The sequence below is a fragment of the Phlebotomus papatasi genome, chromosome 1 (assembly GCF_024763615.1).
Source record: "Phlebotomus papatasi isolate M1 chromosome 1, Ppap_2.1, whole genome shotgun sequence".
Classification (NCBI taxonomy): domain Eukaryota; kingdom Metazoa; phylum Arthropoda; class Insecta; order Diptera; family Psychodidae; genus Phlebotomus; species Phlebotomus papatasi.
In genome coordinates, this window is record NC_077222.1 from 9,612,061 (window position 1) to 9,638,791 (window position 26,731).

General features: G+C 31.7%; 1 protein-coding gene across 13 annotated transcripts in view; it reads right to left on the bottom strand.

The window, feature by feature from the left end:
* Positions 1–1,841: 1,841 nt before the first annotated feature.
* LOC129798721 (uncharacterized) overlaps positions 1,842–26,731 on the bottom strand; it is a 178,139-nt gene continuing 153,249 nt past the window's right edge. For all 13 annotated transcript variants that reach the window (XM_055842016.1, XM_055842019.1, XM_055842017.1 and 10 more), the window contains 2 exons: positions 13,318–13,486; positions 1,842–3,473 (listed from right to left, as the gene is read on the bottom strand). In XM_055842016.1, coding sequence (XP_055697991.1) covers positions 3,315–3,473; positions 13,318–13,486 — 328 coding nt within the window. In that variant the 3' untranslated portion in view covers positions 1,842–3,314. The remainder of the gene's footprint in view (positions 3,474–13,317; positions 13,487–26,731) is intronic.

The window sequence follows — 26,731 nt, forward strand, 5'->3', positions numbered from 1 at the left end:
CATGTAAGGGAAACGTAGAATGTCACAAGAAGCCCGGGAACTTTTCATATGATTCATTGAAATAAGTTGACTTCGGTAATCCAAGTATTCGCGAATGCGCTCATTCCCTGGCCTTTCCGAGAGCCTTTCAAGGCATTTCTTGCTACATCTCTTTCGTAAAGATGATGCTCCTTTTTTTTCTCCAGACTAAATCATATTAATCATATAAACTAGAAATCATATTCAAAATTTAACGAATTTAGTGTTAAAATCTTCCAAAAAGAACAAATATTTCAATAAAATTCATTATTCATCAAATATTGGAATAAAAATTCATAATTTTAATCAATTTATATTTTGTGTCCAATTTTTATCCTCAAAATGTCCAAATTTAGAAACTGTCTAAAATGATAAGCCTTTCCCCTACACCATTTTACACCTAAAATCATGTGAAAAGTTAATTCATGGATAGCTCTATCTCGTGAGTCTCCATAATATTGAATAGAAAAACGGTGGTCCATCTCTCCTCGAATGACAATATTACAATTAATAAATATACAGATACAGACTATAAATACGATTAACCGTCTAACGGTGTTTTCTTTAATATGCGAAGAAAAGTTCTAAAACAATGTTTTCTAGGATAATTATGATCCAATAAAGTAAAAAAAAACCATCCATTCTTCATTATCTCTTTTAGTTTAGGCGCTAGGTGAGAAAATATAAAAATTTTTTGAAACTTTTTTTGCTTCTAAAATTCACATTTTTAGTTTTTTCTAATTTTTTAAATAAAATATACCAAGTAGAATGACATATTTTTCAGTAAAAAATTAATTTATTTTAGTCAGATAACTTTAAATCGGTATTTTTATGGAAATTGAAAATGAGTTTTTTTTGCACAAATATTTTTTGTTGCTTTTTCTCTGACCTGTCACACAAAACTGGGAATAGCAACAAAACGAAGAGTCAAAATGAGTTCAAACTTTCAAGAGATGTTTATAAGACTATTACCGAGAACACTATAGCACTTTTAAATAAATAAAACCTTTATTGTCGCTGTAAATGTGATTTTTGTGAAGACCGCCTGGAGGCGGTCTTACCCGTTTGAGGGTTAACTGAATTATCCAACAAGTATGTTACGACAATTTTTGATACAATCGACGATTTCAATAAGAGAAATCGGGATAGCATTAATTCTATTCTATACTAATTATTAAGAATAAGCACTTACCTTTTTATCCATGGATATATTTATGAGTTTGAATGAAACAATTTTTATTTTGCAAATTATAATAATAGTAATTAATTTATTAACTGAAATTAGGGTTGCCTCCTTTACAATCAGTTTGAAGAAAGAAAAAAAAAAGAAAAAGAAGTGCAGCAACATCATACAAGAGACTAAGCTAAGTCCCCAGAAAATGCATTTTAATAGTCTCATACGAAACTTTAGCTTTTCTCGGTTACCTCTCGTTGTATGGAATTATATTAAAAATTCATCTGCAGACCAATTTGCTCCGGTTTCCCCTAAAAAAAGCTTCTTTGGAGGGCTTTAGAAATAGAAAAAAAAACACAAATGTTGCAATTCAATTTCTCGTAAAAAATAAGCCTAAAATGTAAAGCGTAGCCGGCGGTTTATCTTGCCGCCTCTTGTCGCCACTTTGGCTCTTACCTCTTCCTTCACTTTTGCATACTTTCAGGGAAATTCATTTGAATCTCACCTCTTGCAACGGCTCTTCGCTACCTCATCAATGCAAACAAAATTAACGTTTTGGCAAACCTTTCCTGGAACACTTCTGACTCATCCAAAGACAGCGAAAAACCACAAGAAATGTCCAATATAAGTTCAATAAAAAAAACCACAATTTCTCATCAATATTGCTTTTTATTCGTTTCTTTTTTTTTCAATTTTCTTGTATTGTTAAATTAATGTAAATAGTACATAATTTATTTAAACAGCTCTCAAGAATAATTTCTCAATAATACACATTAGTTCGGAAAACTTATGATTGTTTTTTTTCTTAATCTTCCTCCTACCTCAGCTAAAAATACAGGAGTTTTTTTTCCTTTATAATAATTGTTTTTTGTTATTATACTTTTTTCTATCTTTTGTTGTGTCTTGTGTGTGCTTAATATTGAGGCAGAAGGGAAAACTAAAGAGAAAATAAATGGATTTATGATAAAAGTTTCCACTCAATGTGAGTGAATCGTTAATTAGTTTTTTTTTCTTCTAAAATATTATTTTTTTTCTTCAATATGGGATTTTCTCAGCGTATTTTTCCGTTTTTTTTTCTTATTTGTTATTTGACTCTAATCGCTGGAAAGTATCTTGTTGATTATCATGTAACGACTCTATAATTTAATTATTTAGTGTTTTCTTTTATTATGCAAAATAATCACTTTTTTGGGAGGATTTATTTTTGGTCCACAAAAAATAGACCACCTCCTCCTTTCTTTAAACTTTATTCTCTTCAAGGAAACATCTATTTTTAATTCTACAAAATTGTGCATTGTTTTCACTACTTAGTGGGTCTCTATTCTCTCATTTCTCGTGCACATTTTCTATTTTTTTTCCACAAAGATTATTACTCGTAGTTTTGTTTTTTTGAAATTGAAATGCAAAAAAGAAAGGTTTATTTCTATTTTTATCTTAATTCTCTTTAAAATCTTTTGCAATCAAACCTTGCAATTTTTTTGTTGAATGAATGCTTTTCTGTGGGAAAAATTCTAGAGAAAATTGCTTTTGATCTCGAGAAGACAAAAGCTGGGAAAATTCTTTTTGAAATTGATAAAAAGGCTTTCCACAAGAATTTGCCGCAGAGAAAACAGATCATCTTTGATGCTTCATTGAATCAGTCTTTGTGTGTGAATTATCAAAGGAAAAACAAAAATTCTTATTAGCATTTTTAAAAAGAATTATTCTTTAATGGTCCTTCACGAATATCCCAAAAATAATTTGGTTCGTTCTAACGTTTCATCATCTTCAATATTTTCACTATTTTCTTCTCTTTTAATTCTAAATTGGTCTTCAATGATTTCTTCTGTGAATTTTACTTTTGCTACGTCATTTTTTTATCAGTTAAAAAAAACCAATTTCTTCTGCAAAAAATTAATCTTCAGCTGATCTGATGATTAAATTTGCAATTTGAAACTGAAAAAAAAAACTCTTCATCTACCAGCAAATTAAGTAAAAATTGTTTTTGTTGAATTCTTTAACTTAAAATAAAAAAAAAACAAGAAGTTCCTTAAGAAACTACCATCGGGAAAAAATGTAAAAGAATCCCCACAGAATACCTTCCTGAAGATCCCTGACTAAAACGAAAGAAAAAACTTCATCCTTAGTATACGTAGATCGTCTTGAGCTGTGGCTTGAGTTCAGGCGGTATCACCGGAGACGGTTCATGAGGTTTCCTCGAGATGAGTCTCTTGAAACGTCCACTGAGTTGCCTCTTGAAGCCCTTCAGGCCATTCCGTTCATTTGCCTGCACGAGTGCATCCTGAAAAACAGTCCAGAAAAAAGGATCTCTTTTAGAGACTCTTCAGTACAACAAAAAGTCTTCATAGAAAAATTGAGGGTGGATTGAAAGATTTTTAGGTAGAAAAATTCCTCAAAAATAAATTCTCTCTCACATCCCATTCACATTGTGTCAAAGAAGATTGCCCACGATCTCTGGAGACTCTCTCACAATCTGCCTTCCCTCATTCCGATCAAGTACAATGCGCGAAGAAACGAGAACACAACAGGAGATGCCTTGCTGATGGTGCCAGCAAAAAGAGACAACGAAGCAGGGAAGCACACAAGAACTAAGAAGGTTCAAGCGGTCAGTGATCATTCAGAGATCACATGATCTTCTCCCGAGATCTCTTTCTCGGAACAGTGATCTCTCTTGCATTCACTATTCCTCAGAAATCATCACTCAAAGAGATCTCCAAAAAAATCCCCGCAAGATCACATCAATTTGGCATTGTTCTTAATTGAGAGATCAGTAAATTAATTGCCACAAACTCATCCGAATGATCATGAGTCAAGCTACATGATCATCAATTTGTGGAGATTTCTGTTAATAAATTTCAAACAGACTAAATTTCAAACGGACAATTAAAATGCCAAATAGGGAGAGGTGGGGCTGCTTAAACGATTTTTTAGTCTATCTCTAAATGAAGCTGATCTTTGCAATTAATTAATTTAGTTCCACAATTGTTTTGTCTATCCAAATTCCATGATGTTAAACCCAGTTTCCTATTGAAATAGTCGAAAAAATATAGCCTCACAGCTCAAAGTAGCCCCACCTCCCCCTATAGGCCTCTAATTGTTACTTTCTGAGAAAAAAGTTAAGAGACTAAACCCAAAATTCGAACAATTTGAATTTAAATTACTTCCGAAAAAAGAAAGTTTAACTGAACATTTTTCAAAATCGAAAAATTGAATTTAAAATCTAATGACAATCTATTGCTTAGCTTCAGTCTTTATTAGTCTCATCAATAAGGTTGGAATAAAATTAAGAAAGGAAGATAAACATTAATTTTAGTCAACTTGAAAAAAAAACAATATTTTAAATGTATTTCGAAAATTAGGATATTTGCTACATAATCAAAAATTTGTAGAGATTTGTGGTGTTGTTTCGAATGGAATTATCAATTAAAATGCCAAATTAGGCATCAAATTGTTTTTTTTTCAGAAAAGGTGAAGAAATCAATCAATTTAAATGAATTTCGAAAAAGGAAAACAATGACATATTTTCGAAAACGAATAATTGAATTAATACTTTCACTAACAATTATTTCCATAGATTTATTCTATATTTCTTCTCTCAATAAGGCGAGGAACAATATTAAGAAAAAAGGTAAACATTACTATTTGAATTCAATTTCGAAAATCAAGTATTTACAAGTCTCTTTTCTAAATGTAAATTCGAATAATTATTACGACTGCATTTACACAAAAAGATTAAAGATTAAATGGGGAAACAAAAATTAGTAACTTAGAAAAAAAGAATAATATTTTAAAGGAATTTCGAAAATTCGAATATTTGTTAAATAAGTATAAATTTGTGGAGATCTCTGTTATTATTTTCAAATTGAATTATTGATTAATAAAATGTCAAATATAAGTCTCTAATTGGTATTTTTCAAAGAATCAATAAGAAATCAAGCATGAGCTTCTGACATATTGACCATAAATGACTTTCGAAAAAGTAATATATTAATGAATATTTTTCGAAATTGAATAATTCCTTTTAAAATTTAGCAAAACTTTAATTCCTTAGCTTATGTCTTAATTTCTTCAATTAAATTGATGCATGATATTAAGAAACAAAGATAAACAATATTTTAAATAATTTTCGAAAATCAAATATTTACTGGTTTTGTTTTCGGAATTTTCTAATTTTAATAATTATTATGATTACATTTTACCGAAAGAGATTGAGGATTAAATTCGGAAATAAAAAATTAGTCCCTTTATAAAAGAATATTTTGAATGTAATGCCAAAATTAATGCATTTAATGGATTCTTTGCTTGAACGATAAGGATAATAATCTCGAAAATTCACATGATACAAACTCGGGATTTTTATTTATTTTTTTTTTTTAGATTTCTTCTGAATTTTTGCCAGCAAGATAAAGAATGCGATCAAGAAATTGAGAAATTGTAAGAACAAGTTATTTTCGAAATTCTATAATCGGATAATCCATTGATAATGGGAATATTAAGTTTTCTGCTTTGATTCTTAATTCATTTTGCTACTAATTTTTACAATAAGGAAGGAATTGAAAAAGGTATGAAGAATTCATTCTTATTCACCAGTTAAAATTTTTTTTTTCGAAATTAAGAACACTGAATATTTAATAAGTTTAATTTCTCAATACAAGAGAGGAGTAGAAAGTTAAAATGTACTATTCCAGAATTTAAGAAGAAAGTAAATTAAACTCTAATTTTTTGAAACTAAATAATTTATTAATTAACAAAAAAAAAGAATAATGAAAAAATCAGTGCTTCAGTGAACTGTTAAGTATTCCTACAATTAAAATTTCGAAAATGAAGTTTTCTAACGTTTTCAGGTATTAGAAGATATTTAACAATTAAACGGATTTAAATTTGATATTTCTAATTCTGGTTTTAGAAATCATCTAAAAGAAGTTCGGTCTGTTTTTAACTTTATAATACAAATGATTTGTCCTACAAAAACGCCTTCTAAAAACGTATATCTTTCGAAAATGGAATTTAAAAAGCATATTTTCTTTAAATTCAATACAATCAAGAATTTTTAATTCTTTTTTTTTGCAAAACTAAATATAATATTGAGAAAAAAACTATTTTTTAAACAAATTTGAAATGTAATTCGAAATAAGTGTAAATATTAACCGGAATAATTTTTAAAGTATGAACAAATTTACAAATTACAGATACATTCTATAATTGGATGAAGAAACTGGCGTGATATGAATAGATAGGGTCTCTCTGGTGATGGTCAATGGATTTGAAGTTATTTCACAAAGAAAAACACTTTTTCAATCTTGCCCAGAGCCTTCGGTCCTTTTATTTTTAGTTATTTTAGTCGACCACTGAAGAAAGTCCATATCCAGAACCGAAAGCTCTGGGCAAGATTGAAAAAGTGATTTTTCTTTTTGAAATGACTTCAAATCCACTGGCCATCACCGGAGGGTCCCCTATCGATACGTTCTATAAAACTTATTATTCATTTTATATTGCTTTTATTTGGCTATTGTCTCAATTGTGCCCATATAGATTGAAAATTAACAAAAGATATAATTAAACAATTAAAAAATATAAAAAAAATACTGCAGAATAATTTTCGAAATTTATGATACTTATCAACTGAAAATTGAAACCCCTCCTATTCATTTTTTATTACTTTTCTTTGACTTCTGTCTCAATTGTACCAATTAAAATTTCTTTACGAAATTCCTATTTTTCTTTTGTTATCGCATATTTTTTTCTTTATTTACAGAATTAGCAATGTTCTTATTGGAAATTTGGGAGAAAGATCGTCAGCAGTGATCGAGTTTAATTTGGAAAGATCTCCATTGAACTGGGCTATGAAAATAAATGAAAGAAAGGTGATCCAAATGACATCTTTCTGGTTTCAAAGTGGATTGATCCGCCGGAGATACGATTGATTAAATATTGAATTGAAATTATTCCTGCGCAAAAAAATGCCGTGAAGATCGCCTTGAGTGATCTTGGTGATCGTGTTCGTTAGCATTTTTTGTCTCTTCGTTTTTGATGACTTTTGTCCCAGAAAATTATGAAGATTGCGGAGTATATTCACGATAATTGTGATGAATCGTTAAAATTTGTGCCAACGACTTTTTCGTCGATCAGCAGGAGATGTAGAATGACCCATAAAAATCATCCTCCAGTGGAAGTTTCCGTATTTATTGATCACCAAGGACTGGGGCCATCTCCAAATAACTTTGGACTGAATTTTAAAATTCCATTGACATCCAATTGTAAATTTGCAGTTTGAAGGCAAAGTCGAAAGAAGAAGAAAAAAACTGGACAGGAAATTTAATGTCAATGCAGTTCAAAGTTTAATACCATTCAATTTTTGTCCATTCTCTTTTCCCATCGTAAGTCGCTTTAGATAAGGGCAGCAGTTGAATAAAAAAAAAATCGAGATTTTTCTGGTAGCTATAGCAGCTGTTTAAAATATCTCAAGAGGCAATTTCGTAATATTCTCAGATAGAATAGTCATATCCCTCATGGAAGTTGAGAGTGAGTCTGGTGAGTCATTCCCCTCCGGATGATCAACAAATGGTGCTAATTGCTTGAGAAAACGCCCAATTTGCCAATTCAAGAGAATCTCAATGACTCTATCGTCATTTCACTTTCATTCAGCAAAATTCAAAAAATTCCCCAAGCATTGTCCCACATTTTTCTTTGCCTCAAAGCTTTTCACCTCCATCACCCATTCTCTTAAGTAACTTTTATGCAATTAAATGGCAACTTTGGCATGTGCCAGAAACCAAAGTTCTCTCCAACAATCAAACAAATTAAAAGCATAGCAAAGAGACGTATCAAGTGACACCTTTTCGCGCATTTTGCATTTCTATCCAATTTATTGCATCAAGAACAAAGTTCAATGCAGTCTACATTAATGAAGACACTGGCCTTTCCCTTAATTAATAAAAAAAAAATAACCGTCTACAACTAATTGACCCCGTGTCATTTTTCCAGACTAGACAAAAAAAGCCTTTGGCCACAATTTTCTCAGAACTAAAAGTCTGATGCTATTTTTGAGCGTGGTCTTATCAAGTCACACTCTTACATATCTTACGCGTGTAACAACTCACAGTAATATTGAGAAATTATTAAATAAATACACGACAGTGACTCCAAAATCGATTCCATTTAACGAAAAAAGCGATTTCTCGTGTTTGTATTTATTTTTCAGGGGTACGTCATTTCACGCATTCATGTACAAACCAGTGCAAACAGCATAATGTTTAATGAATATCACGCGCTTTAAATTATTTTATCGTTTTACCATTTTGTTGGGCTATTTGAAGAACATGTGTACAGCTGGATGCTTTAGAGAAGCTTTAATACACCAAAATTGAGTATCCCACACCTGACATCAAGTTCAAATAAAATATTGAAAGCACCAACAAAAAACATTTATACCGGACGAAATAGTCAACAGTTTATGAATCACTTAATAGAGCTTTAACGATTTAGCCACATTTTTTTTAATATTTTAAAAACCCAACTCGTTTATTTTAATTTTATTTGTTTTGTTTTCAAAAGTATTTCCTTGTATGACTATTCAGATAATTGCAAAGGAAAAAATTAATGTGTAATCTTCAGACATTGAGGTGTTTTATAAATATTCCATAACTGTTTTATTTGGAATTATTTGTTTTCAGGATTAGGAGAACTGTAGGGGGGTGTGGGGTACTTTGGAGATGGGACACCTTTGAAATAGGGCTTCTGTTCTTTTATTTTTTAATAAACATTTTACCATGTTATTTGTAAAGCTAATTTGCATTACGATAAAGATCATTTCCATTTAGAAAAACGAGTAAGAAGCCTTACTTCAGACCAGAGGTGGGCAAGAACCGTTTGAAACCGAATAAGCGTCAAAATAAGTTTATCTAGGTAGCGTTTTGATCACTGATATATCGTAAATGCAGATGACATTGTCCCCTGCGAGTGACTTTTGATCCCTACCGTTCGTAAACTTTTCTTTAATTCTAATGTTTAAGAACGGTTCGGTCGGTAAAGACCATCATTAAGTTCTAGAAGTAAAGAATAGCATACGAAGAGGAGGATGTCAAAGCCGCACGCAGGGGTGAGCAAAAACCGTATGAAACCGAATGAACGTCAAAATAAGTTTGTCGTAGAAGTCTCATTTGACGTTTGTCCGGTTTTAAACGATTCTTGCACACCTCTACTTCAGAGGTACCTTACCAAATTTTGACATATTTCCAAGCAAACTTCAAAGCCTTAAGTTTTCTACGCAATATTTTAAATACAAGTTGAAATTTCTTGTTATTTCTTTTAGTTTTTTTTTTTCTAAAATCATCATTGATACTTTTTAAAATGAACAAAAAATTAGGCTTTACTTTAAGTAATATTTCGGCCACCCTGATTCTCGTAGGTCTTTGCCCTTCTGGAACCCTGCTTTGGTCTTTTCTATATTATACCGTTCGTAGAGGCGACCGTTTTTGCTTTTGCAATTTACACAGAATGAAAAAAAACTTTATGGAATTTTGAAAGTCAGTTCAAGTACTTAAATTGCAACAGTCATTATTTGAAAGTTGCTAATCAGATCCCTTTCTTGGAACAGGAGAAAAAAGAAAACGTTCGTGAACATAACAGACAGTCTCGATTCGATTGAGCGTGGACCTTCAAGCCTAGGACCTACCACAACAATATTGATAAACAAAAGAAATAGCCGAAATTGCAAGCTAACCGAAATTTGGTACAGTTTCTTTAATTCCTTATTTTCAGAATTTCAAAATTATTCGTTTTGAAAATCATTTTAAAGGACATATAGAAAAAAACATAATGAGAAGTTTTAGTTTTGAAAATTATCATTTGTTTTTTTTTTCCAAATACTTTTATTTATGTTATTTAGAATTGATAGTTTTGTTAGGCAGTTGATTTTAAAAGACATGCAAGAAGTGTCTAATTATTAACTTTGTGACAATTTGAAAGATTTTTTTTATTATTTGTTTTTAGGGTTTAAAAGCTTTTTTAATAAAACTTATTCGATTTCAGAAACAATACTTTCTTCCGTAATAAGAGGGACCTGGAGTAATTAATGATCCGGTCTCAGTAGCCCAGGACCCAGGACCTGGAGCTTGGTACTCCCCATTCCTTGATCAAATCAAGATTGATTCCTTCTCCCTACGAACCCCCTATTGAGATACCGTTCTGGACTTTCACGACTTTTTAATTATAATACGATCGTTGCAGACTTAATAAAACAACCAGCTTCTGCAATTTGCCGTCTATTTTGAAAGGAACATACAGTTATGTTCTGTTAAAGTTTTTGACATTCTACAAACAACTCCATTTTAATTAGTACTTCTATTATTTATTTTTCAATTTATTGTTTTTACAATTACTTTTAACTAGGAACAAACTCTGTTAGGAACCCATTCCATAATTCCTTTGCAATTTCTAAGTGAATGAGAAGCTATAAGTATTTTTAGTGCCCCTTATAGACTAAATTATATTCAATTTATACTTTAAGAGTTACTTCCTTACTTCTGCGATAAATTTTAAAGAGTAATTGAAGAAGAATGAAGGTATTCTTCATAATCTTCGGACTATTTCGAAAAATTGTCCTTTCATAATATTCATGCTCATTTTACAGCACTTTTACGACCAATCATTTAATGAGAGGTTAGTTTTCTTTTAATTTTAAGTTACAATTATTTTTTTCAAATTTAAAAATGCTTGTTTTGAAAATTACTTACTCAGTCTCAAATGACTTTTTTTTTAACTCTGTCCAGTTCTACTTCAAGTCTTTTTTTTTTTGAAACAAAACTCAAAGGACATCGACCGTGGAATGACTAACCCTTTGATAGTTTTTCATGCTCAAACCACCGGCGCCCAGTAATTTTTTGTCGTCGTGCAGCGGTTAAAAAACCATGTCCTCGACTGATATCAACCGAAAAAAAAAGCCAATCAAGAAATTATATTTTTGGAACGTACCGCATGCTCACAAAACTGACTTCACACAACCAGAAAAAAAAACCGTGTTAGGCCCTAAGGGGTAGCCTTCGCAAGAAAACAAATAAGAATGGGTAAAAATTTCCAGGAAATTCAGAAGATTTCTTTCCCACCTTCAATGTCTGGTTCTTTGACTTTTGCGTCGTCTCCTTTGGCATGCTCCATCGTGTCATTTATGTTAGCAATAATTAGATTGAAAGAGGAAGGTGAACGGCGCGATGCTCCCCAATAAAACAACCACCATTGAGATCTTGGGCAAAAACGAATATGTTATTCTTCATCGAAATGTGAAGCGAAAGGCAGTTGGATTTTTATCTGTTCCTAGGTGGATGGGAATTGGAAGGAGACACAGAGAAGAAGATCAACGAACCCAATCGTTCATTGTGGATCTTATATGGATCTCTTTGCCTTGAGATTCTTGTTCGGATTCTTTTTATTCCATGCCATTGCCCCTCTTTCAATCCTCAAAGAATATACCATGAGAAAATCAGTCTTTCACAAAAAGGGGGAGTTGTGAGCCAGACGCTTTGGGATATTAAAAAAAAACTACCGTCTTCTTTTGCTTCCCTCTTTTTGTCAGAAAGAACTTGTCGTCTTTCCTTGGGTTGTTCTTTTGCCACAAGTCACCAAGGATTTATTGTAGCAGGAAATAACTAAAGTGCGCATTGACAAGGGAAAATTCGAAAACAAGTTTTATCATTTTTAACACGAAGGGTCTAATTGGAAGCTGAATTGTTCAAAGATGTAAGGGATAGGGGTCTGGGCCAGTCTTTGTAAGGGGTTGTCTTGAAGAAATTGGGATGGATTCATGTAGGGTGAATCTTTACACATTAAGATCCTAATGCTTTTGTTAGGATTCCAGATTCTTTACTTCCGCTTTTGATCTTTCAGACATAAGGGATAAGGGTCTATCTAAATCCTAGTAGGGCTAAGTTCTTAATGAACTACGAAGATATTTTTTCGGGAAAATATTCATTTTATGCAACATAATTATTATGTTGAGATTCTGGATTTATACTTCCAATCCTGATTTGTTTTTAAACTAAGGAAATAAGGGTCTATCCTAAGTTCAGTAGGGGGTACTTTCTAATAAATCCAAAAAAGAATCATATCAGGCCAGTATTTACTTTAAAATATTCTCGTGATTTTGCTTAAATTTTATGTTATAATTTAGGATTCCGAAACGTTTAGGGGTATAGGAAGAATATTTGGGTCTAACCCAGTATTAATAGAAGGTAGTTTTTAATGATCTACCTAAAATATTCATTCGATGAATCTTAAATTTTATAGATCCTAATTATTAAATTAGGATTCTAGATTTTAACCTAAGATTCAAGAATATTTAGGGATATTGAGAATAGGGGTCTATTTTAGCCCTAGTAGGGGGTAGATTCCAATTAATTTCAAAACAAAAAAGGCCTACGCTTAATTTTTCAATGCTTTTCAGTTAAAGTAGAGTTACTTCTTTTTCTTCTATTTTATCTATCTAATCTACTTTATCGATCTAATATTATTATCTATTATTTCTATTATTCCTCATCCCCCTTATTTTATTTCAAATAAAACTTTTTAAAATTAAATTATCTACTCTATGTTTTGATGTCAAGTATCTCTGCATTTTTCAGACCTTTTTAAGGTATTGCCGAAAATCTATTGTTTGTTCCAGATTTTGGAATATTTAGGACTATAGGGGTCTGTCTTCACCTTAGTATAGGGGGTGATTTACAAGAAAATATTAGAAATTCATATGTAATGAACCTTAATTTTCCCGATCCTAATGATTTATTCCAGATTCCAAATTTTTGATTAAGATTCAGGAATGTTCAGGAATACAGGACATAGGGGCCTAACTATGTAGGGGGTGAATTCAACTGAACTAGAATAAAAATAATAAGGGTAAGATCATGATATTTTCAGTCCCGAATGAGTTGATTAAAATTCCGGATTTTTTTTAATGTATAAGGGTATAAGTAGTTTAGAAAATAGGGGTTCGCTTGATACCAGTAAGGGGTAGTATCCATCGAGAGAGAGAATTTATATTTGGCGAATTTTCAACCTTTCAGATTCCGAAGTTTTTACACCGGTAAAGGAAGGTACAGGGGCTAAATAGGGCATAGTATAAGGGTTAAACTTACTTGACTATTAGCACAGTAGAGATTTGGCTGGGGCGGCAATGGTGGAAAGACCCAGACACTTGATGGATTCTGTCTGTATGTGACTGGAGCTTCTGGCACAGCCGGAACAATCTGTGTTGGAGCCTCCACGGTGACTGAACTGGAACTCTCTTCACGTTTCCGTAGTTTACTGCGAACAAGTCGCATTGTCATTAATGTTCCGTTGCTTCCGACCATATTTCTCCTCTTATTGGCTTCGGTATCACAGGCTGAATGTCTGTTCTCAATCACAAATTTATTGTGTCTGAGCAAATTTGTCCGATGCGGAGAATAGAAAGGTCTAACTTTAATCCTCTTTGGTATTGGAAAACAAATTGCAACCTCTCGCTGGATACGAGGGGCTAATTCTCAACTATTTCCCGTGGAATCTTTCGAATGTTCAACCACAAATTTATTCTTTTCTTCACAAATTTCTTCACAATTTCTTCCCATCAAAATCTCTTGGATTTCTCAGCAATGTTCTTTCTTTTTTAATATTTTCTTTTCTTTCGAGACTTCTCAATCACTTTTTTTTTTAAACTTCCGGCTGCGTTGGAAGTTTATGTCTCGGTCAGTTTCTTTAATAAAAACAAAGAGCCAAAACGCACCAACTTTGAATTCAACACTGAGAAATTGTATCAAATTACGTGAACTTGAGTTAACTAAACTCTTACTCCACAAGTCGTTTTATAACGTCCGAATGCTTTAGCTATACATGCAGGATTGGTGAGAAGTAGCTCACACACTTCGCTTATATATGATACCCGAACACTTGACGTCACTCCCAGTCGGTTTTCTGACCGAAGATATACTTCGCAACTCAGTTATCGCTTCTTTATAACTAAATTCTCTGCCTCATTCTATACCATACAATACTGTTACCCTCTATCAACCAGAATAACCAAAGGGGAAGAGATATCCCATGTTAAACGGTTTGTTTAATTCATTTTCAAATGAATTAGTGTAAAAGATTGTATTTCTTCCCTGCCAACAGATACCAATCTCTCACTCCAAGAAACAATATACAATCCCCTAAAATGCAAACATTGCACCGGGAAATCACAATACATCAGGGACTTTTTCCTCTCTTATCGAAAAAATAAAAAAAACAGAGGAAATTGTGGTGGAAAAAAATTGATAAGCTCATGCCTCATCGAAGAATTTTTCCATCCACTCTTGTCACAAAAAGGGCAATAAGTAAAAAAAAAAAGTGCTATGACGCGAGTTTTACCCTCAAAATAAGCCATACTATTTGCTTAATCAGAATGGTGTTTTTCGGAAGAATATTAAAATGGTGACTACATTTAATTACGGCGAAGTGTTACAATAAGCACGTAGTAATTGGAATAGAGCAAAAAATGTTGATCTGCGTTGAATTTTTCCATTATTCGATTGTTACTCCATGGGGAGTGATTACAAGTGGACTTAGCATGTATCCTCTGATTTAATTGTTGATGTCATCCTGATTATTAATGGTTATTATACTATAGTCACATGCCGAGCTCAAGCATTACAAATTACAATCACCGTGCCTAATGTTTGTCCATAACGAACAATATTTAAATTTAAATCTGTTCTCAATTTTTGACGAAAGTAAATTTACCTGAAGATTTTTCCTTATTTGAATATTGACTTCAATATTGAAGTTCTAAACGTAAATTTCACTTTTGCAATGAAATCGAATTACGTTATTACAAATATTATTCTAAATATTTTTTTAATTTAAATCTGTTCTCAATTGCTGTTACAACAAATTTTTGCGAAGGCAATTTTACAGGTATTTTAGTTCTGAGATTGATTTTTAGGCCTTAAATATTTAAATCAATTCTAAAAGAAGTTTTTTAAAAAATCTTTAATTTTTCCTTACTAATGGTGTCTACACACTAGAAGCAATTTTCGTAAAAAATTACCTTTTTTAAAAATTCTGACGTTTTTGCCTACAAGGATAGGGGAAATTTTCTTTAAAAAGGCATTTTTTTTAAGAAATTGCTCCTAGCATGTAGAGGCCATAAAGTGTTAAATAATCAAAATCGGATTGAATGAGATATATGCCGATTTTTTTCGTCTAAAGACCTTTTAATTCATTTTTTTGGTACCAAATAATTATCCACAACAAATATTATTTAAATTAAAAATCTCTTGTTGCTAATGACAAATTTACCTGATGAATTTTTTGAGGTTGGTTTAATTAAACAAAAAAGATATCAAGCTTTTGATATTGAAATCAGCTGTAGAAGAATATTTAATTCTCATGATAGGATCTAATTTTGCTCAATTACGCTGACCAATATTTTGAATTGAATCTGTTCTCAATTGTTCTCAATAACAAAATTATTGAGGCCTTCTAGTTCTAAAATTGAGTATTTTGCTTTAAATAAGTTCTCAAAGTATATTTTTTAACAAAACTTTAATTTTTTTCACAAATATCGTGTCAAACAATTATCCAAAACGAACACCATTTAATTTTAAATCTGTTCTCAACTAATGGCAAACATAGATTTACACAGAGAATTTTTGGGATACATTTGAAATTAAAATATTCTTCAAGTTTTTAATATTGAAATCAGTTCTAAAAGCAGATTGAAATTTTACAATAAGATCTAATTTAAATAATAAACATTATGCTAAATGTAATGCCATAGCGAACACTATTGAAATTTCTAATCTGTTCTCAATGGGTTTTAAAAGCAAATTTACATGTAAAAATGGCAAAAAACAATCGAACAGTAAAAAATTAAAATCTTTACAAAAATTAGTCCTATTTATATATTTAAAATTTAAAATTGTTGCAAAAAAATAAAAAAAAATAAATAGAATGAAAGGCCCTTTATTTTGCCTTTGCCAAAATTTAGACGATAATATCACCGTTTCAATATTTTTCTTACTGCTCAATTTTACCTTATTACTGCTCATTTATTCAATGCCTGTAAAAATTTCTGAAGTTGTGTTCGATCTATGAGTAATTTTGAAGCTTGAAACTGTTAAATCAACTCCCAAATAGTTTTTGGATAAGATTTTAAGCAATGATTATTTAAATCTGTTCTCAATGCATATTCAAAATAATTTATATTTGGAATTTTTATTGAAGTCAGCGATCAAAAGAGATTTAAATTTTGTGGAGAAGGCTTAAATTCTTATCTGCATACCGTGCAAATGTTAATATATAGCTATCATTATTTAAATTCAAATCTGTTCTCAATGAATGTATAAATGAACAAATTTACATGTAAAAATTTTCAAGTCCTGCTAGGTTTAGGATTAGTTGCTAAGTTCTAATTATTTAAATAGGCGCTCAAAATAGATTCTCGGTAAAGCTTTTATTTTAACCCTATTTAAATTTAAATCTGTTACAAAGTGCAATTAAAATCAAATTTGAAAATGGGACTTTTCAGGTTCTTCTAGTTCTAAAAATATTCAATAAGGGAAATTTCTTGTGATAAGTGCTTAAACTTTTTTCAAATATTGAAGTTTGTTCTCAATTGATGTCAAAAATCAATTTTTTATGCCTATTTTTTTTTAGTTCTTGTTGGTTAATTTTTCAAAGTAGTGTCGTGGCAATTTAATTGGTCTGGACAATGTTAATCCACAACGGTTTTTTATAGTTGGATCTGTTCTCATTCATATTGAAAACTAAATTTCAGATGAGACTTTAGAACAGATTAACTAAATCTGAACAGATTTATTAAATCTGTTCTCAAATGTTCTCCGTTCAGCCCGTTTACCTTTTAAATAGCTAAAATTCCCAAAAGAGAACTGTCTCGAATTGATGATTATTTATGTTAATATTTCATTATCTCATTATTTATATCGTGAATAATTTTCTACTATTTTATTTTAGAAACGTAAGGGCCAGTAATGTGTTTTGTCTAGTCTGTTCTCATGGAAAATGCCAATAAAATGATTTCAAAACAAACGTTAGTGTGAATTGCTCATAAGGAGTTTCACTAACTAACTAACGTTTCCGACAATTTCAAAACAAAAAAAAAGATTATTACAAGAATTAACAACATTAGCTAAAACTTTTTCTCAAAGCGTATGAAAGTTTTTTGTATGTATATATCTTCTGAAGAAGCACTAAAAGGCCGATAAAGCTTTAATTAAGGTGACATTTAAATGAATTATCTAGGAAATATAGAAAAAAGTTCTTTGAATTGCTGGGAATTTTAGAAGTGTTTAAGAATAGAAGGAAGATATAGTAAAAAAGTTTAATAATAAACAAAGCCAAATAAATATTGTGGGATTTTTGTTAAATTAAACAAGGAAATCTCAACGTTTTGTTGATGAGTAAGCCAAAGATTAAGCAGGTAACACACCAGTGACTTAAACCCGAACACAATTGACTTAAAAATAAATTTCAAAGTCATTCTTCCGCTCTAAATCAAATTTCCCCAACTAAAAGCAATCAGTTTTGTGGCTCAGACACTTGCAATTTAAACTCCCAAAAAAACCCACCAAGTATAACTTCCACCTCCAACCCAAACTTTCAAATTAATTCGCAATCTCATCGATCAAAGGCTGTGCAAGTACAAAAAAAAAGAACTGCAATGTGAAATAAATCGTGGTTAAATGCTAAATTTCATATGGAGTCTTTGAGGTCACCATTTGGATGAAACTTCTTTCGCGGTACTTTCTTCTCAGGTTTCTCTCCCTCCCGCCTCTTTGATTTTTTTTCTGATCAATCTGTTGGCTTTTTTTTCGTGACCACACATACAAATCGCTTTTTTAAATAAATATATGCCAAACCAATTCAATGGTTACGAAAAAGCGCCGAATGGAAAATTTTTGCATAAGATTCAATGCGCGAAATTGAGCTCGCGATTTAAGGCTGAAGCACACTGGCCGTCAAATACTTCCGCTAGCCGTGTGCGGCATATGAAATATGATTTTATGCAAATGTTTTTCTTTAAGAATGCGAAACTATCATAAAAGTTACAAAAAAAAATGGAAAAATGGTAATGAAGAGTATATTTTTTATTCCAAAAAGCTTTAACGGTTAGCCGAGACATGCACCATATCTGCTAGGTGTCTGTATGCTTCTAAAAGAATTTATTTTGATTTTGAATTTATAAGTAAGGTACATTAGACAAATCCTTTTCAACAATATTCAGAATTTTAACGTCAATAAATTGTTGCTTTTTATAAATTTATAAAAATATTGAGATTAGGGTTTGCATCTTAGAAATGACTGAAACAGCTTTGACACATTTAAGCAAAAAAAATTAAATTTACTCTATTACATTTAAGAAACTATTTTGCACTCCTGTAATTCCGAAAAAAAAAATTAAATTAATAAGAAGATTGGTCGACAAAAACAGGAGAGCCGTGGTACAAATGATAAAGCTTAGTGTCTCCGCTAAAATGACTATTTTACTTCTTTTTGGTTTTGAAACACAAAAAATCTTCTGTGACTTTAGATAAAGTATCCATTCAGTAAAATGAAATAGGAAAGAATATTTTAATTCAGAGGAAAGGATGAGGAGTTGTGTAAAATAAATTTATATTGAATTTTGTTGCTATATGAAATGTGTCTCTGCTAAAGGTTATGTTTGCTGACTTTCCCAAATTTCCGTATTTTTATAGTATTTTTAAAGAAATTCCAAATTATTTAAACGGAATAACTCGAAATTAGAATATATTTTGGAGAAATAAATCAGTCAATCGTTCACTCATAATAGCCGAGACTCAAACCCCGTTCATCGTTTTGATATAATTTTATTTAAGATGAAATTATATAATTTGGAACCATCTTCAATTTAGAATTCTGATATTTTCTCACTCTTCAAGGTGTTCAAAAGAAAAAATATATACTATTGTGATTTTAACCCTTTAACGACGAGACACTTTTTTCGGACCGAAAATTAACAATAAAAATTTAACCGATAAACAAAATCAATAAAAGGTCTTACATCTGACTATGGAAAATCCAACAGAGTCTGATTCAGTGCATTTTTATCTCTACGAGCGATAGGGACAAAAATAGCCCAAAAATTTAAGTAATTTTTCTGACAATACCAATGAATAATACTTTTCAGTCTAATGAAAAATATTCTGTATAAGTATTGTAGTTTCTTTTCTCAAAACGGTTTTGCTTAAAAAATATTGTAAGTATAAAAAATAATTAAAACAATTTTTCAATATGAGAATTTAAAAATTCGTAATTTTTAAGGTTAAATATTTACTATATAGCAAATAGCTGGAGACTTGTAAAAAATATCCTAGATTCCTTCAACCTTCTACTTTGCAATTATGTACAAACATAAGAAAAAAATAATTTCAGGTAGTCCAGAAAAAATATTTTCTTTATGGGACACCGGTGTTCCAATCATCCTTAAAGGGTTAAAGCTATTTTCCATTTTAAGGTTATAATTCTTGCGAGAAACGCATATTCAATTCGAACTATAAGAGTCTTTGGAGGTTTAGAAAGCCAATACTCTTGAGATCCCTGGTTTGTCCGTAGTTATGTCAACTACCAGGAGAAAGGATTTCGTGGTTGATTAAACCACTTGGCCAATCTCCAGAAGAGGCCAGACTCAATCTGTGGAAGGAAGTCTTTCCACTAGAATTAAGAGAAAACCTTCGTCCTGGTGGTAACCTAAACTGGACGACATGAAAGTTTTTCAAGCAGAAACACTGAGAATATTGAGAGAAATCCGAAAAAGTTAAAATAACATTCCGGAAATGTTAATTTTACCCTGCAGTATTGATCGAAAATCGGTGTAACTTACACCGTATTGAAGCAAATTCCCTACGCTTGTGTAGGAAAAACTTTTTAATATGGACGTAAATATCTCTAGTGTGTAGAGGCCATTACGGATGAGTATATTATATGAGCAAATTTCGTTCCTACGCCTCTGGGTGTAAGTATTACCCTTTTTTATGTGTATTAGGGGTTAAATGTACCCTTTTTCATGTTAATTTTACCCTTAATAATGTGTAAAATTAACATTAAAAATGTTGATATATTTTTACACCTAAAAAATGTTAAGTTTCCGAGGAAAGAATGTTAATCGCACACTCTTTTTTTCTCAGTGAAGCGGCGTAGCGCGTTCGCGAGAGAACAGCAATGGGGTTTCTCAAATTGAGCCGTTCTATGTGATTATGGGGTTATCCAAATCACCCCTTCCACTTGTGTGTTTGTCCGTTATCCCCTGCCCTATGTGGCGCAGGAGATTTGATGTCGGCAAGCCCGTTTGCCATTGACAGCTTGAAAACTGTGCGTGTTTTATCCGTACAGTTTAGCCGGTACTCAAACACCGCTCATTCTTCTTATCAATGTTTTTTTCTAATTATTAGAGAAATTGACGCTTGTTTACATTTTCTATCCTGTGTTATAGCATATTACATTAGATTGCATAATAAACGGTGTTGAGAAATACAATTTTAATAATAATCGTGCAGTTTAGCCGAGACTCAAACTTTGCTCAACGGTTTACATAATTTTCTTAATCTATTTCATATTATTTTCACTTAACATTTCATAATAATGCCATGAACAAGCACATTGATGATAACAATACGTTAATTTGAGACAAACGACAAGGCTTTTGACAATGACGGTCAATGTGATTGTGCCTTTATAATAATTAACCATCGAATTTGTCGAGATTTCTAAAATATTTGTAGTAAATTTAACGTGAGAGTGGTAAAGTTTGAAGCTATTAGGGAAAGCTTTCAGGCTTTGTAGGGGAAAACGCCTATGCTTTAATCGGTTCCAAGCTTCATAATGACTAATTTTTTCCTATGTTCCTGAATAAATGTGACTTCGCGATATATTTTAAAAACAAGACAATGAGGCCATTTACACCGCCGCATTGGATTGAGATTAAATTGTCCCAAAATCGGTTTTTGGGACCACTCAGTAAGAATCTAATACGACAGTCTAAATGACCTTAATGAAATCGTTTAGATTACTGCCTTAGACTAAGACTTAATTATCCGAAGTTCGATTTTGGAACAGTTCAATCTCAATCTAATGCGGCGGTGTAAATAGCCACAATGTCCCATAGTTTTTAAAATATGGATGCGATGAGTCACATTAATTGAAAAACATAGGAAAAATTTAGTCATTATAAAGCTTGGGACCGTGTAAAGCATGGGCACTTTCCCCTAAACTCTAGCTTCAAACACTCGAGTGTTCGAAGCTTGGAAGCCTTCACTGCGGTATGTGTCTCAGCTAACAGTTTCCTTATTTCACGGTCAGTGTGCCTGTACCTTTAACCGGAGGTTTCCGTTTGAATTGGATACCGATGGTAAAGATGTCAGTGTTTGAAAATCAGTTGTTTCCGATTGATTTGGCTCATGTCTTATTGATTTTAAACACCTGTGGCTCTTTTGATTTGTCTTTCAGATGGTTTGTGGTTCTTTTGTGTAGAATTTTCTCAATAAACCATAAAAAAAACCACACGGGAAATACACTGAGAATGTTTTAGTTTCAATTTTAAAGCATACCTGGTGACAAAAAGTAAGATATAAACTTCCTCCATGGTGAATTTAGATGAGGGGACTTTTCCAGTTAATCCGTGTAAAGTGTGTAAGTCACAGTTTTTCTTCTATCACTGATAAATGGGAAAAATCAGTGGAAAATTGCCACTTCTTCAAAACCCAAAACAACCTCAACTTCTTCATCAAACCCAAACACCACACACAACACCGAACCACCTTCTTTAGCGAACAGCACCAAGAGATTCAGAGACAGCAACTGGAAGTGGTCGAGTCTCTGAGCTGGCATTTTATATTGACTTTGTAAACGTATATAGCAAGTCTTCTCTCTTTGGTTGAGAGAGTGTAAAATAAAAAAAAATAAATAAAATAAAAAAAAAAATTGCGGAATGGAGTGGATGGAACGCCAAGTGGTGGAATAAATTAGTGTGTCTTTTTAGATGCCATTTGTTTGGTGGTGGAGCAAGGGGGGACCCCAACACCCAGACTTGTCCAAGAAAACTCCACAAACACCAAACGTAAAAACCCAATCGCAAAATGGCCCAAAATACTCAAAGGTTTTTCCGCGATCTTTCCTTCAAAACTTCATTCATCAATTCTCTCTTACGTTATTTTTTTTTCGTCTTATTTTTCGGATTTACCTTTATACAAATTCACTATAACCTTATACTGGGCCGATCTATTTATAGTCCAAACGCACTAAATTGAATTTTTATTTAAAGGGAAAAGTGTTAAAGTACCACGGCAACATGGATTTATTTTTAGACGGGAAATGTCACCATGTGTCTCAATATTGTTATTAAATTGAATATTACCTTTGGTCACAAAATGACTTAAAGCCCCCCTATACATGGGCTGAAAATCAACATATTATTCGTGTCATTAATATAAAATGGCATGAGCAAACGGCGTGAATATCTGTGACCGTATATTGATTGCATTGGAAGGTATATACACCGTAATTATTCACCAAGGTAATATTTTTTCACTTCAATAACACTACACACAGTCGCTATTTGTGCCATGAAAATTCTCTTGTAGTATCACTAAGTACAATTTGCATGTGTTTCAGCGCTTTTTTTTCACTGTACGTACAAACCTCTCAACGGGCTTTTGCTAAAAAAAAATTCCTCTAAACTAAATTTCAACAATGTCCGCATTAAAAAAACTAAATACTACAACTATATATATAATCAACTCACACAAACCTCTGAGTCACCCAGAAAGAGAAGAGAGGGAGCCCCATTAAAGGTGGGCTTCACAGGTGAGCGATGTCAGTTTTCACCTAATTGTGGTGATAATAGCGCCAAGGAGGCTTCATAAAAAGATCCACCTACAGTTTATTTAAGAATTCATGTTGAGAACACTTACCATAGGTCAACTACATACAATTCAGACAATTGCTGAGACTGACATTGAATGGAATTTTTCCAGAAATGTTTTTTGCACGCGCCAGGAAAATTTCAAAGAACTGTCGCAGCACTTTTCTTTTCGAATATTGAGCTACTGTCGCTACTGTTTTAATCGAGGGGTTAATCATAATCCATAAGATTTGATTTAGAGCATAAAAAATTGTTTATAGCTTATATAGTATTAGGGGAAGGCTCTTAGGCTTCGCACACACTCTGTATTCGAATATTTCATAATTTTCCTATATTTTTTTATTTGTTTTATTTTATTTAGCTAATAAAAACAAAAAAATTGACAGATTAGAGGTAGATGTTCAAGGAATTCAATATTTGTGTGATAGCGACCACCGCCGTCTTAGCATTGGTAACCAACCTCCAGAGTAAAATCAACCAACAAACTTTTGACCAACCGTTTATTGCAACCTGTCTTAATACTAACATTCGACAATTCTTTTAACACATTTTAAATTAAAATTGGTTGCTTTGGCTTTAAATTATGAGAATCAAGTCCACTGACAAGTTCTTCTAAAAATTACGCCTATTTGGCATAAAATCACAGTCTAAGAGCGACGCTTAAACTCCCTAAACTAAATTAAACAGTAAAACGGGCATATATTACCAAACATATTCCTTTTAAATTTAATAATGTGAGACCTAAAAAATGTGGAAGAAAAAATATGAAGTGTTCGAATTCGAAGCCATAGTGTTTGCGAAGTCTAAGAGTCTTCCCCTATGAAGCATATGTCACTGCCTTGCCTAATGCCTTAGTAGTGGTCATTGAGAAAAATTTGGATTACATCGAATACAATTTCCAATAGGTGATTCATATGGAGAACCCCTGAAAAACCCAAAAACTGCACCGTGAAACCCGAGAAACCAGAAGCCATTTTCAGTTAAAATGAATATGAGTCACCTCTTGACAATTTGTGTACCAAAACATATCAAAGGGCAGTAGAAATTACCATCTTAATGTCCCTAGCATACCCTATAACATCAGGAAAATTTCATGAAGTCAAAATTCAGAACCCTTACTTTCTTAAACTTTAATCACTTTGCACTATTCGAACTAAAATCTAAATTGAATTTCTTGTGATAAATTAGATCGAGCAAATTCGGTCAGAATTGAATTTATTTTTAAGGTCTTTCACAAGTCGCCTGTTTGTAAAAAAAATGAAAACGCAAGATTCCCAAAAAGTAACATTTTTTTTTTAATATGATTCGAAATGAGTAAGTTATTTAGTACGAAACCTCCTAAAATTTAAAGGATCTCAACTAATTATTATACGAAGTGATCATAACAAATAAAAATAGGGTACAGTGAAAAAATGAGTATTAATGGCGTTGGCATTCCTTTTCAATTTAGTGAAATTTAATCTATTGAATTTTACTCCTTACTCTTCCCAATCATAATCAGATATATTTGTCTTTTGTGTCAAATGAAATATTGAAATTTCAATTTAATTTTCAATTTCAATATCAATTTTTATTCGACGGAAAGAGACAGCTAAATCTAATTTCAGTTTAAAAGAGTAAGAAGTAAAATTTCAATCGATTGAATTTCATTAAATTAAAAAGGTGTGACATCGCCAAAAAATTAAAGTTGGTCAGTATTTTGCCTTCGGCACACCTTTTAGATCAGGAAAAATTCATTAAGTCAAGATTCACATCTCTTTCTTTCTTAAAAGCTTTGCATATCTTTAACCTACTCTTTATCACTATTCTTCATCTTTTGAACATCAGACCAAATCAAATATAGGTTAGTCTAATTTTGAGGTCGAAAGAATGGGATAGACTTATGCAAATCTTTTGACAAACAAAAAGAAGTGAATTTTAATTTTATGAAATTTTCCCGATCTAAAAGATGATGTGGCGCAGTCATAAAAAATAATTTTAACAGCTGAAAATTTAGTTTGGTTAGGAACATCAAGATATTTTTAAGTCATAATCGATAAAATCGATAAAATCCGTGTAATGAGTCAAATTACTCTAATATTAAATGCAATCAATTCGAGAATCATTATGAGTCAGCTGGCATACCGTTTCAGATCAGGAAAATTTCATATCTCTTCCTTTCCCAAATCTTTAGAATATGTCAATCCCAGTCTTTCGCAAACTTTTTTGCTTTGTCTTTTCAATATTACAAATTAGATTAAATCGAATTTTGAGTGTCAAAGAGTTAGTCGTATGCAAAACGTCTGAGAAAGAAGGATATGTCAATTTTGATTTCACAAATTTTAGCAGATATTTTATTTTTAAATTATTATATATAAATTATTATATTTAAATTATTATTAAATTTTTGCAGAAAATATCTTGACTTCCTTTAGGATTTTACCATCCAAGTCCAAACCTTTGAGATTGAATCCAAATATCAATTATTAATGTTTAATTGTAAAATTTAGTATGAGAATATTAGAATTAGAATATTTACCATGCGGAAATAATAAAACCGATAAAACCTATTTGTAACATTTAAAAGTTTATAATCCAGGATTAAAAGTCTGAATAGTAGAATTTACCAACCACGTACTGTGGATTTATAAAATAACTAACCGGATTTTAAAATGTATAACCTGCTAGTAAAATTTACCACTAGCACATTTAGATTGTTAAACCGATTAGACAAGAATGAGAGCTGAAACGTACCGCTCTAATGCAGGCTTCAGACCTAAGGCTTAGTCATATGGCTTGATTTCTTCAAATTCTTCCTAATCAATTTGGAAAATTTTACTTAGGATCCATTACATTCAGAAAAAACCAATAAAATTCCTTTTGATTTAGGATTTTGAGACCTTCGGGAACTGGCTAAACCCCTAATTTGAAGACCGCTTGAGCCTACCTCATTTGATTCAAGCAGCCGAAAAAGGCTACCACGTCATCGCAAAAGTTCTTTGAATGATTCCCTTCTCGATCTCAAAAATTTAAATAAATTACTCCGCAAAATCAAGGCAAAATGGTTTATTCGAGCATCGGACCTAGACCGGCTGAAGACCTAAGGTTTAGCCCAGTTACCGATGGTCTAGGTCTGGAAATTCAAATAGCAACCAATTTTATTGTATTTTTTTTTTTAATTTAGAGAATCATTTGCCCATGTTGTCCAATAAGTGATAATTTTCCATAAAATCTTGATTGATAAGAAATTAGAGAAGTTATGCCACACGGCTAAGCCTTAGGTCTGACGCCCGTATAAGGCTTAGCCACATGACTTAACTTCTCTAAACTCATAACAATCAAGATTATTTGGAAAATCTTGACTTGGAATTGGATATTAAGGATTCAGAGAAGCCAATAAAATTATTATTTAGGATTTTGATATCTTCTACAACTGGACTATAAGTCTAATCTGAAGACCGCTTTAGAATCTAGATAATCAATAACAAAGAGGCATGAAAATAGAGTTATAGAGTTGTAAAACAAAAATAAAATTTCAATTTCTCAACAATGATCGTAAATTAATTAAAATAGTAACTAGTTCAAACAAGATAAACTTTTACTATGATTGTGAAATTCACAATTCAGTTATTAGGTCACAAGACCGGCTAGAAAAG